A 14463-nucleotide genomic window follows, 5' to 3' on the forward strand; every position below is an offset into this window, starting at 1 on the left:
TTTACACATGGTGGGACCTACTTTTCTGAGAAAAGACCAGCTCTTTGTAGGAGTGCTTTTTTCTCTCTCCACTACCTCTCTCCTCCACATCAGTCACATTTCCTCAAAAATCATATCAAAATTCACATCAAAATCCACTAATGTGGATGCTATTAGAAATTTGTCAGATTTTTTTGCCACATAAGAGAGAATGTCAAGAGGAAAAAGAGTGTGGGTATGGAGGGGAGACAGAAAAAAACATGCTCATATTCGTTGGGTGCGCTAGTGGGCGTTTCTTTTCTTTTTCTCTCTTCCAAGCCCCACAAAAAGCACTCATTTCCCTACAAACCCATTTTCTTCACACCCGCTATTTCTCTTTCATGTGTAAAAAAATCAAGCAAAAAACTCTAAAAAGTTATTGTTGTAGCTGCTTTAAACACTCATGATAGTAGGAATATGAATATTGTTCTCCTATCTTTGAAACATAGAAATGAAAGTGGTAAACTTCAAATTCAAATCTATTAATGAAGTACTAATTAAACAACACTAATTTACATCCAAATTTGCAGTAAATAGCATATGGTGGATTTTGTATGAGTGACAAAATTGCAGTCTATGCCGTCCCTATGCCGACTTTGTGTCACAAGAAACAAAGTGGCAAACTGATGGTTACGTTGTGTGTAGTGTATACTTTTATATCAACAACAAAAATACAATAAAGAATTAAAATTTATTTTGTTAAAAAAAACAAAATTAAACTTGTTCATCTTGACTATGCGATAACCTCGTTCTCCATGCATTCCCTGATTTTGACGTCCGCAATGCTGCTATCACTCACACGAGTGACGTCGCAGCATTCACATCTTTCAGCCTGCACACACAAAATCAAATACAACTTTAAAGGCTAAACAAATATAACAATTAATATACATACATGACTATTAGCCAATAAATATACCTATCTGTCTCATTTTATCTGTCCTACCTACTATTCATTGGTCAAGCCAACTCTTTCTTTTTTTTGTTTATTTTCTTTATTATTATTTTTTACTTATTTTTCAATTTAATTTTTTGTGTTTAATAGTACTTTTAGTGTAGTTTCTAAATATATACTCCATCTATCTCATTTTACATGTCTTACTTTTCTTTTTAGTTTGTTCCAAAATGTTGTCATCTTTCTAAAATGAGCATCACCATCATTCTACTTTTCCCAAATTACCCTTATCACTTTTGCAATCTTTATTGTTTTTATTTCCCCAAAAGTGAAAAAGTAAGAGGCATAATTAGAAAGTACATTACATTTACTTTAATTTTTTAAAAAGCGTGCAAAAAGTATATGAGACAATCAATTCGGAACGGGAGAGTAATTTTTGTATATTAATACTAAACTTAATAAGTTAATATTATGAAATTTTGAATTAAAATAACTTTAACCTAATCAGACACATAGAATGAGACGGGGAGTATTTATTTACCTGGTAGAACTCATGCATGCATGCATGCTGAGATATAATTAGGATGGGATGGAATTGAAGGTAAGTGAGGTAGGTACCTGGGTGCGTTTGGCGGCGGGGGTATAGACCCGAATCCTAAAAACATAATCCGCGGAGTGATTCCCAGTGAAGGCACAAGGGGGGAGCTTGCGACGCCATTGACGCTTGTAGGTGGTAAGGATACGGTTGTTGTTGGGGGTTTTCTTCACAGATTCCAGGAAGAAAACATGAGGAGACTCACAGGGGTCGTTGACGGGCTGGCGAACATCGAACATCCAATTCGGGGGACGAGGGCTGGGCGCCCAATCCTTGAAGGTCACAATCGGGTTCTGAAGGAAGCTCCGAGGCATGATCTTCTCGTAGATGTGAACTCCGTACCCCCACGACACCGAGAAGGTCCAATTGGTCACCCGGTGGTGGCAGATGATCTGCTGCAGAATCCGAGTTTGATCCATGTTGGCCGCCGACATCAGGTGCGCCGTCGATTGGGCTCTGTCCATTAGTGGGAAGATGGGCTCGATCATGTCGAAGTGGTGGAGGGACATTAGTGGGGTGTTCGGGTGGGCCGACAGGAACCCCGACGCGTCACCTCGAAGGTCCATCTGTAATATTATATTTATATTATATTATATTATATTATGACAAAAAGAATAAGCATGTTGGAATTGTATATAAAGTTGGACATTCAATTCAATTCGTTACTAGCTATAACTTTTTTAGTTATATGTTCAAATGTAGTCGCGTCTTCTTGTGCGGTTGACACCACTCAATGTTAGAAAATGCACCACTCAATGGTAAAAAACGCACCACAATAAAAATACGTAAAAATACCTTAAAACACACCACACACCCAAAATAATGCACCATAACTACCCTACCCATAATGGTGCATTAACACTGTGTGGTGTATATTTACCTACCTAGTGGTGTGTTTTTTGATGATGCGTACCTAGCATATTTGTGTGGTGTATTTTCTAATATTGAGTGGTGTATATATGTATATGTAGTGGTGCGGTCGCACCGACCGCACGGACGGCCACACCTGATCATGACCCTATATATATATATATATATATATATATATATACCTGATGAATGCCTGGAACGGGTGAAAGATTTATTCCAAGATCAGCAATGCAAGCCATGGCAGTAGAATCTGCAGCCCTCAATTGATTGTAGCGTTTGAGGCAGGACTCGATGCCCTTTGCAAGGGCCTTAGCCAAAGGGTAACTAAGCAAGAAACCCGCGCCCCCAAATCCTTGGTTGAAAGAGTACCAAAAATTGGACAATATGAACTCGGAATGCCCTCCAAAATAATAGTATTTGGTGTGGTCATACCGAGCAAGAAGCTCCACCATATTATCCACCATGAAGATAGAATCGTCGTCCCCCATCACCACCCACCTCAGCCCACGATCTTCGTTCTCCCCTTCGCAATCCCGGAACACCTCCATGATCCCGTGCACAATACGCGCCACCGTCGCGTCCACGTGCCCCGTCACCTCCACTATCCTACTTATGTTGTCCGACACCCTGTACGGCGGCGACCACGGCGACCACGGCACCAGCTCCCCCGTCGGCTCCGTGTCCAGGTATATGAACCCACGCGTCACGTTGGGGCGCCACCACGTCTCCACGTACGCCTTCCGGTGGTGCCACGCGTTCTCCGACCCCACCAGCCCGAATATCACGTGGCTCAGGTTCGTCCGACCCCGACCCCCCCGACCCCGACCCGTCCCAGGACTCGGACTCGGACTCGGATCACCGCCTGAAACCGTCTGATCCACCGCCACTCTCGTCGGAGACACCATTATCTCCGACGGGGACGGACACGATGGGATGTTGGGCAGGAGAATGATTCCTATGTACAAAACTACGCCGGAGATTAACAATATCTTGCTCAGGCTTGCCAGCGGAGAATTAGTATCAAACAACAACCAAGAACGGGACGAAGAAGAAGAAGAAGAAGAAGAAATAGACGCCATTTTTTCCGGCCACAAAAACAACTCTCTATCATCAACAAATCATAGCATTATATTAATTGCTTATGTCACGTACTTTAATTTCTGCAGACATAAAACAAAATCTACCAACTATATATATATGTGTATGTGCATGTATTTGTCTTCTCATTGCTTCTTCATCATATCTGTAGAGAGAGAGAGAGAGGGAGGGGGTAAGAGAGAGAGAGAGATTGCCTTGGCTCATGTGACAACGTGCATTTCTTTAAGGACAATGTCACAATGATCCGGCATTCTCAAAAATTTTAGGATACATCTTAATATGCTGACGTGTTTTTAGCTATTTAATTTGTATTAAGTACGGTCACAAATTCACAATAACTAATGAATTAAATAATAACAAGGGTTGTCAATTTGTCATACTCCATTCATATATAAAATTCCATCATTTTATATATAGGTAATACTAATTTTTTTTTAATTATTTAAAGAATTTAATTATTCCATTAGAGCATCCGCACCAAAGGTTTTTGTTTTTCAAGTTATTTTGTTTAGGTGTAATAGAGAAGAGGTGAGGTGGAGGGAAGAGGAGAAAAAAAAAATTGCATTCTCAATAATTTGAATTCTTTATGGGACTCTGGAGGAGAAGAAAAGAAATTTGCCTAGCATGTATCTGATACCCTTGTTTTCTTTTTCTTTTCCTTTTTTTTTTTTGTTCTTTTTTCTCTTGTATAAATCTTAAGTTGTTGGAGATGCTCTTAGGGATTGAGGACAAATTTTTACATGCGGATATGCACTGAGCACAACAATAAAATTCATCCGATGATATATAAAAGTGCACTCAAAAAGTGTAATTCTAGCAAAACTAAAAGTGCACCTATGATATGTAGAATTGCACTAAAATGGTTGTACTTTTTCATATCGATGGATGCACTTTATATTTCTGCTTAGTGTGGCAATGTTAATGTTTACAAATTTTTAATGTTTACCAAATTGTCGCATCCCAAATCAACATATACAGCTTGCATAATTAGTCTGCATTTTTCTCATAAGGGCTCGCTCTTACTTTATCTTAATTATTTCATCCGGCAAGAAACAAAAGTTTTTGCACCAATCACATATGAGGGTAGGATATGATAGATTAGTTCACGAATAAAGGATGAATATAAAAAGTGTGAGGATCGTTAGGAATGATATCATTTGATACAAAATATTAGGTGCAAATAGTTTTTTATTTTTTGAATTGATTTAATCAGCAATTTAATTAAACTTAAAGATAGCTCGTGGACTCATCCAATTAATTTGATGTGGAAGTAATCGGAATAAATGCCCAACATGTTTCCACCTCAAACTTTTTCTGAGTTGTACTCTTCTGCCATGTTCCTTTGCATCCAACACTTCTAATATTATATATATGGAGTAAATACCAGTGGAGGTCCTCCGACTTTGATGGCACTATCACTTTTAGTCCTCAACTTTTAAATTAACCACTTTTTAGTCCCCCGACTTTGATGACACTGCCACTTTTAGTTCTCCACTTTTAAATCAACCACTTTTAGTCCTCTTACTTTTTGTTTCTAGTCACCTATGGTCCTTCCTTTACAATTGGACATCTAATGTCATTTTTTAAGGGCAATTCAGTCATTTGGTCCAAAATTTAATGTTCACAAAGGAGAGTATAGAATAGAGTTTCTTCAATTATTCTGATGAGGAAACATAATACTTAATACATTAATTATGAAATGACTGAATTCCCCTTGAGAAAATGACATTAGATATCCAATTGTAAAGGAAGGACTATAGGTGGCTAGAAACAAAAAGTAAGAGGACTAAAAGTGGTTGATTTAAAAGTTGAGGACTAAAAGTGACAGTGTCATCAAAGTCGGAGGACTAAAAGTGATTGATTTAAAAGTTGAGAACTAAAAGTGGCGGTGCGATCAAAGTCAGGGACCTCCACTGGTATTTACTCTATATATATATGTATAGACCCAATTTTTTTTTAATGTATAAGTACTCCTTAATCTCAAAACTAAGGGTAATTAGAAGATGATGATTTACGATAATATGTATCCCAATTAATAATTTAAAATTTTAATTAAACAAAATGCATACTTCGCTTTGATATTATGTGTTTGTCAAAAAAATATTCGGCTATCATAGAAAGCGTGTGAATGGCAATTATAAAATGATTTAAGCCGTCTTTGGTAAATGGTTGTTAGTTGATTGGGTTATAGGGCATGACTAGTTGATAACATTAGCTGATTGTAGAAAGTTATTTGGTAAATTAGCTGTTAGTGGATAGTTGTTTGGTATAATTTCGTTTCTCAAAAAGCTAATTCAAAAGTTGCTTTGGACGACTTTAAATTTTAACATTTTGAAATTACAAAGAGTTAATTAACTAATCACTTATGTTGACTTTTTAATCAAGTCAAATAGTTAATAGCGGTCAAATAAATCAAAATTAACTAATAAGTTAATTATTTTATCAAACAGATGCCTCCACTAAAACTCGAACCCACTCCCATCATCCATGTAGGAGTGTTAACTAGGACACCGGGCGTGAGTTTATGGTTGGAAGTTTGAGGATTCCAATGAAATTACTAAGAAAATGTTATTTCTTGGTTTGGTTCGGTTTGTACGTTATGAAACACCTTTTCGGATTATACAAGCTAAGAAGCCTTAATCAATCATTTTTCTTCTGGAACTTTATTAATTAATTAATCCATCTACTCTGATCTTTTCATTGGGCTTCAAGCAAAGGTTGTTTATTATTTTAAGATTTGTTGACCTTCTATTTAACTATATATATTGTTTTTCCCATGTTTATTGAAGTCAACCTCATAATTAACGAAGCAACTGCACATGACAACAATAATTAAATTGTTGAGATGAATCCTTACATTTCATTGTGCCATTATATATATATATATATATATATATATATATATATATATATATATATATATAAATTTCTATTTTTTTAAGTGACGAGAGAAATTTGTAGTCACTATTTGAGATTGTAGAGTTAAATCTTACCTTAAAGTCAACCGTATGACTTAGTTAGAATTACTCGCAATACCTAATATAACTATGTATGGAATACATGATTATATCGAGTAAAGTAAACATCGACAAATTATACTATGGACCAAAGTCTATCTTACATTGTGGACCTTGATCCAAAATGACATTTAAATTTTATATCTATAATTAATAGATTATGAGATTATGTGTCTGTAAATTAATATGTAAATTGCATGCACATAATATGAAGTTAAGATATTATGTGCTTATAGTTAACATTTTAAAATTGCATGCACATAATATGAAGTTAAGATATTATGTGTTTATAGTTAATATAATATGTGTCATATTACGCATCTTTAATTTATTTACATGCAATAATTGATTAACTAAAAGCACATAATATGTCAACTGCAAACACATAATTTTTTACCAAGGTCCATAGTGCAAGATGAACCTTAATCCATGCATGATATAACAATTGGTCAACACCCTTGCCTTTTATGCCAAGTGCAAACATGTATATTGAGGGTGTGTCCGGTTAATGGGTTTAGCTATCAAGAATGAGAATCAAAGTCATTGTTATTATTTGGTTAACAAGTTTCTAGAACACTACAATGTGATTTGATTACTACATTAATTAGAAAACATATTCCTTATAAAATAAGAGTTTCATTCCATTATTCTCCCTCCTAATTGGTAATTTGATTTTTAAGTTTGGATTAGTACTTTTATATTTATATTTTTTATTTTTTATTTCTTTTATTAATACTAGTATTTTTGCCCGTGCGTCGCACGGATTGGATTTTTTGTAATATTTTAAGAATATTTGGATCGATATTCAATTATATAAATTATAACATCGAATATTATATAGCGCAATTGATGAAATTGGTTGGATCGATTATGTTTTTTTTTTGTTGATGTTTTTCTTGCTTGAATTAGAGCAAATAATTGTCCAATTACCCAATGCGATGCACGGATAAATTTTTTATTATATAGTTAGATAATAAAAATAAAGATGAAATTATAAAATAATTCTAATATTGAACGTATACATTTATTTGATTATAAGATTAGTGCAAAAGTATTACTCAATTAATTGAATAATATATGACTTGTTTGTTAACAATTATCTTAAAAAGATCGATATATAATATGACTTATGTAATTATATTATTACTAAAATAAATATGGAAAATGAGAAATAATTTAATTATATTTATTATAAAAATAAATTCAACGATCAATGTTTAGCTTAATTACCATAATGCCAAGACCTTATGATCTAATAGCACCCGGTTGCACTCCCATATGGAAAGGGAAGGGGGTGGGTTTGAGTCTCAGTGGAGGCAATGTTGACTTTTTGTGCTTCAGTAGGTTGAGAAAGTAATTATGAACAGATATTACACTAATATATGTGCAATTATACTTTTATACCTTAAGTATATTCATTTTCACCATATCGCATTTAGTTTTTTCTTCTTCCATATGTGAATGAACTAATTTTAATTAGTATAAAAAATCTAACAACCCATTTTTAGTTAATTTTTTTAAAGTTTAAACAATTTAAAGTTTTCAAAAGAAAAGTGTAATTAATTTTTTTTTAATGTTTTTAAATAATTTTCAGTCAATTAGTAATATCCTTTCCCTTTTTCAATTTGCCTAATTTATGTTTCCTTTTCTATTAGGATCTTTTTATATTTTCAATCAATTAGTAAAATCAGTTTTCTTTTCCATTTTATCTCTACTATTACTATTATTTGGCCCGGAATTTCACAAAGAATGATTTTATTTTAATTGATAGTAGTATAGATATAGAAGTATAGATAATTAGTTGAATTATTATTATTGGTGTAAATAATAATTAATAAATTATTTTTTCTTGTAAAATTACGCAGATTTTGTTTTCATTATTCTCACAATTATAATGGTTTCATTATTATGAGAATTTGGTAAATAAAATTTTGTTACGAATAAAACGTTATTAATTTTTTACCAATTAATTAATAATATTATTTTGTGCAGGAAATTTGAAGGGGAGGATTTTACTTTTATTAATAGTCTTGATATGTGAATATAGAAATAATATTACCAATTAATAGTTTTCTATGATCTTTTATTATGGTAAAAATTAAAATATAATAATATTTACTTAATTTGATTTGTTTCTTTCGACCATTGAAAATGTGAAAGATATTAGTCTCCTTCGTGTCCACATCCTCCTCCACGAACCGTTCAGGTCGGAATTCCAGAGGCTCCTTCCACACGCCTGGATCGCGAGCTACGGCCCACACGTTGACGTGCAAGATGGAGTTTTTGGGGATGTCGACATGTCGTAGTCGCAATGGGGAGCATACTGTGAAGTAAATATACACACTCCGTATTAATTTATATTCTTGAAATATAACATTTTTACACATGTTATTGTAACATCTTCATAAAAATTATAAATATACATGGAATAAGAAAATAATATCAAACCAAAATATTAATTCTTTTTAATTAATGAATTAATAACATATAACACTTAGGGGCCGTTTGGTTCAGGTCATCCAAATACACTAGAAACTGGACTTAATTCTCTATGCATGCTACTAAGATGCATGGCTATCAATCAAAATCAGAAGCTTTCAAGCAACAAAACATGTTTATAGTATCTCCAACAACATCAAAATTTAAGTCATGTGCTAAAGAACCATTCAACAACAATATGCAGAGAGTATGTATATACACTTGTCACTAGCAAAAATGCACTTGAAAGCACCATTGGTGTACAAAAAGAAGATAAACCTGTCAGGAATTGCATTTTCTTGGCCTTATTATAACGCGCAGGGCACTTTCCTATACATTTTCGAGACACATGGAACACTTTGCCGAGGTTTGCTACATCCTTCTGGACCTTTCTAGGAGTTGTACATAAGTTCCCATAGTTGGTAGAATAATCTAGAATCATATACATAACTCTTAGAGGTAGTAGAGATCCATAAAACATTCTAAAATATTATGGAATCCTCAAGTGTGTAGAGATTGTTTTGAAGGATTCTATAGAAGCAATTATAGCCGTAGAATAAAATCAATCTCCACCATCCATTGAGGAGGTGGAATGGGTATAAATACCCCTCATGGGCTCATTTCTTGACTTAGCTATTTAAGGGAAAATATAGGAGGAACGAGGCTAACTTAGCTATTTGAGGGAAAATATAGTAAGGCCGCAGGAGACATTATTAGGGAAAAACGAGTCTGTGACATTATGCAATCTTAAGTCCTGTTCTAAAGCATATCTAAAGCTATAGTAATATCCCAAACAACATTCTTCACAAAGCTTCCAGCCTGCACAAGTTTGGATACAATATCTTCAGTAGCGGTCATTAAAGCTATAGTAATATCCCAACAACATTCTTCACAAAGCTTCCAGCCTGCACAAGTTTGGATACAATATCTTCAGTAGCGGTCATTTTGAGTATTTTCGTTTAATTTTGCTTCCAACTCTCTCACGTATGCATCAAATTCCTCTACGCACTGCTTCTGTCTTACTCCTTCCTTCAAACTCTGAATGTCCGGGGAATAGGGTAGAGCAAGTGAGTTTGGAGATGGTGATGGAGTAGGTGGGGTGATGGAGTAGGTGGGCTGGTGGAGGAGCAGCATCCTCTGGTCCAAGGAGGATACCATACGAAGCAAGCCATCCACTTCAAAAAGCAGGCCATTTATATGTGTCAATGATAAAATCAGCTAAAACCTTCTCAGCATCTTTAAGCATTTCAGCAGGCCATTTATACGTGTCAATGATAAAATCAGCTAAAACCTTCTCAGCATCTTCAAGCATTTCTTCTAAAGTTGCAATTTTAGCCTTTGTTTCTTCAATAATATTGGTCCAGTTTAGCATATCTTCAATTGGATCCATGACAAATAGGCAATAAGTGGAAAAGAAACCGAACTCAGAACTGGAATGCAACATTCCAGTTCACAGGAATTTGTTCCAGTGAACTGGAACATTCCAGTAATCAATTGTCAATTCAAAAGTGGAAATGGTAATTCCAGCAATGATAATTAGTTATTCCCCTTGATTAAACCATGTAAAGAATAAATAAGATATTTTACTCCTTAGAGGATGAGTTTGTGCATTCGAATGTTAGGAGGATGAGTTTTATATATTTTGTGTCAACGTTCTGTGTATTCTGGACAAATGTTCTGTGTATTCTAGATAAAGATTGTGTGTATTATAGATAATGAATTCTCTGGAGACTTCGTGTCCGCCTCCACTAATATCGAAACGGCGTCATTTCGGACCAAGGTCTACAGTGCACTATGGGCCCTGTTCCACGATATAACGATTGACTGTCAAGCGGTGGGTGCAGTTTATCTCTCTCGCTTTATGGTCAAATGGAACGTGAATACAAAATAAATAATTACTTCAGCTCATTCTATTATCTTCATACTGCATTGGACCCACTTGAATTGTCAATACTCAAAATTTAACCCAACTTTCACTGCCTATTCTCCAACCAAGTTTGGGCATAAATCAGGCAATGACTGGGCCTCTCTCGTGGGAATTGCGACTCATTTCTATTTCGAAAATCTCTTTTGACAGAAAAAGATTTATTTTTACCTTCTTTCTATATTTGAGTCATCGTTTCCTTAGTAATGTTATTTTTGTATATTTTGTTATTGTTTACTGTGGGCTCATAATGTTTCTTTTTCTATTAGGATCTTTTTATATTTTCAATCAATTAGTAAAATCAGTTTTCTTTTTCATTTTATCTCTACTATTACTATTATTTGGCCGGAAATTTCACAAAGAATGATTTTATTTTAATTGATAGTAGTATAGATATAGAAGTATAGATAATTAGTTGAATTATTATTATTGGTGTAAATAATAATTAATAAATTATTTTTTCTTGTAAAATTACGCAGATTTTGTTTTCATTATTCTCACAATTATAATGGTTTCATTATTATGAGAATTTGGTAAATAAAATTTTGTTACGAATAAAACGTTATTAATTTTTTACCAATTAATTAATAATATTATTTTGTGCAGGAAATTTGAAGGGGAGGATTTTACTTTTATTAATAGTCTTGATATGTGAATATAGAAATAATATTACCAATTAATGGATATTAGTTAATTTTCATTTTACATTTTCTTACCAAATAAGCTTTATTAATTATTTGACCAATAAAATATTTAATTAATTGACTACAAAAATTTGAGCGGAAAAATTAAATAGGAGGATATTACTTTTATATATAGTATAGATGTTTTCGAATGATCCCGTACCAACATATGTTTGGTATATCACATGTCCTTTTCATTGCACTAACTATGCCATCAAATAAAGTAATAACACTACATTCTTTTACAAAATTATTGAGTTTATAATATAACTCTATATTTAATTTTGGAAACATTACTTGGGAGTCATGGAGTAGGCACTCCACTGTATGTTGGTTGACTGCGGAATGTTGATATTCCCGGGACCACTAACAACGAATCAATCGAAGACAAAAACAGGCTCCATTAGTGAAAAAAGAAAATTGTTTTCGATTTGTAGAATTGAAAGAAAACAGGCGCAACAACATAATTTGCAGATTTGACAGTGAGGAGGTCTGGAATAATTGCACTGCGTTTCAAAGTTCGCAGTATAGGATTAGGGATTTATATAAGGTTGTATCTTATTATGATAGAATTGTAGTATGATCGGAATTGTAATATAGAATTGTAGTACAATAGGAATTGTAATGTAGAATTGTAGTACGATAGGAATTGTAATATAGAATTGTACAACGAATAGGAAAATTGGAAATAATCGCATCCTAAATATTGTAGACTGTTTTGGGCGGGAAGCTTAAAGTGAGGATTTTGTTTTTATATATAGTATAGATAGTATAGAAGTATGGATAGAATATATAGTATAGATAGGGGTGTGCAATTTACCGAAAAATTTCGGTTAACCGACCGAACCGAAAAATTTCGGTTAACCATTAACCGAACCGAAAAATTCGGTTCGGTTAATGGTTAAAGGAATCTTGAAATTTCGGTTAACGGTTAATTCGGTTCGAAAGGTCGGTTAACCGAATTAACCGAACGGTTAACCGAATTTATATATATATAGATAAATAATTAAATATAAATACTAAATACTAATTAGATTGAAGATTTGAAGTTATGGATGTTTGAATAGTTGAAGTTATGGGTGGTTTGTATTTTATTTTAATTGGATTTATTATTTTAGGTGTTATTTTTAGAATTTTATATTTTAGGTTAAAAAAGTTCGGTTAATCGGTTAACCGAAAAAAAATTTCGGTTCGGTTAATTCGGTAACACATACTTCGGTTCGGTTAATGGTTAAAGGTTTTAAAATTTCGGTTAATTCGGTTCGGTTAACCGAATGCACACCCCTAAGTATAGATAGATTACTATATTTTACAATATTATGCAAACCTTAATAATATAGGAGTGTTTTGGGCGAGAAATTAAAGTTAAGGATATTGTTTTTATTAATAGTATAGATTACATTGCAGGGAAATATATGTACTGTATTATTACGATTAATAATTTTAATCTGGAATTGTATTATGAACAGAAACGTAGGGAAGAATATATTTTATTAGAAATTATATTACCATATTTTAATGTACAATTTTATTACGAATAAGAATTGTATTACCATATTTTTCAATATTACGCAATCCATAATAGTATAGGAGTGTAGGGAAGAATATATTTTATTAGAAATTATATTACCATATTTTAATGTACAATTTTATTACGAATAGGAATTGTATTACCATATTTTTCAATATTAGGCAATCCTTAATAGTATAGGAGTGCATTGGGCGAGAAGTTAAAGTTGAGGATATTGTTTTTATTAATAGTATAGATTGGTGCTTTGGATATCTTTATATTAAAACAAAGGCTAAAGTGCCATCCGCACCATGAACCATAAGCCATTCTTCATGCCGCATCCTACTCTTTCATAAGTGATTATTAGATCTCCAAACCATTAAAATTTTTTCGCCTAGAACTTTTTGCAGGTTACCTACAAGTTACCGTAATCTATGCTGACATGGACATTTTTTTCTTCTAACACCTCCAGCCAGCCAACCGGGTACGTAAACAATCTTTTTCCTTCTTTTCCTGCATGTACCTAACGTAAAGCTCATACTTACTGCTTCGTCCAGTTCTATCTAGCACTGCATACTTTTATAATTACTAATTAATACATATATTTATTTACTTACACAAGAAAAAATAATAATATTTGAACAACGTTTGCTACACATTGCCAGTTCGCATGACACAGGTTGCAAGTTCAAGTCATGGGGAGGGTTATATATATATATATAGAGTTTTCCATTGTTCTAGACTTCTAGCTCAACCATCAACAACGAAAGCGATCAAGAGCGAGGGAAAAACCAGCTCAACCAGGCTGCAGCTTCTGAGAAGAGCTCTGCAATTCTGGACTCACTGTTACATCAAGATGAGCCAAGTAGTATTATATCACATGCTCTTTCCTCACCAGATTACTATGCTCAAATGTCTGATGAATCTGAGAAAGTAATGCTGGAATCTTCAGGTTCTGAATCATCCAGTTCCTAGGATCCATCATTTTACAGTAATGTTCTGCATGCCTGCAATTAATTTCACCCAAGTTCAATTTTCTGTTGTTCAGCTTGCAACCTCCCAATAGTACTTAAAAATTTCCCAGTGTAGACTCTACACGCTCACTAAGAGCTTCCCCTATAGCCTTCCCCAAGAACAGAGCATCTAGAATGGTTTTACTCTCATTCTCACCTGCAAAATCCAGCTTTTATCGCCCAATCTATTTAACTTATTCATCATAAATTCCTAATACTCGAATTAAAATTGGTTTAAACAACTAATAATAATAAAGTAAGAAAATATTTTGGATTAAAGATAATTCAAATCCCAAAAAAAGAAAATTCATGAAAACAGAAAAAGAGAGAAAATATTCTCAAAAAGAGAGAGAGAGAGAGAG

The 14463-nt window shown here is 33.5% G+C and overlaps 1 protein-coding gene across 1 annotated transcript; it reads right to left on the bottom strand.

Annotated features, from left to right (window-relative positions):
* Positions 1-604: 604 nt before the first annotated feature.
* LOC116004002 lies at positions 605-3457 on the bottom strand. The gene is made up of 3 exons (XM_031243944.1): positions 2561-3457; positions 1532-2074; positions 605-850 (listed from the first exon to the last, which is right to left on the bottom strand). Exons 1-3 carry the CDS (start codon positions 3455-3457, stop codon positions 752-754), a joined length of 1539 nt encoding a protein of 512 aa, XP_031099804.1. The 3' UTR covers positions 605-751.
* Positions 3458-14463: the final 11006 nt, after the last annotated feature.

Source organism: Ipomoea triloba, chromosome 14, assembly GCF_003576645.1.
Source record: "Ipomoea triloba cultivar NCNSP0323 chromosome 14, ASM357664v1".
In the NCBI taxonomy this organism is placed as follows: domain Eukaryota; kingdom Viridiplantae; phylum Streptophyta; class Magnoliopsida; order Solanales; family Convolvulaceae; genus Ipomoea; species Ipomoea triloba.

Bases quoted from the DNA above. Each gene is read 5' to 3' on its own strand.
- LOC116004002 (XM_031243944.1), bottom strand. From the start codon at position 3,457: ATGGCGTCTATTTCTTCTTCTTCTTCTTCTTCTTCGTCCCGTTCTTGG. The intron at 2,075-2,560 runs GTATATATATAT...ATAATATTACAG, and splicing joins CCGTTCCAGGCATTCATCAG to ATGGACCTTCGAGGTGACGC. The intron at 851-1,531 runs GTACCTACCTCA...TTGTGTGTGCAG, and splicing joins CCGCCGCCAAACGCACCCAG to GCTGAAAGATGTGAATGCTG.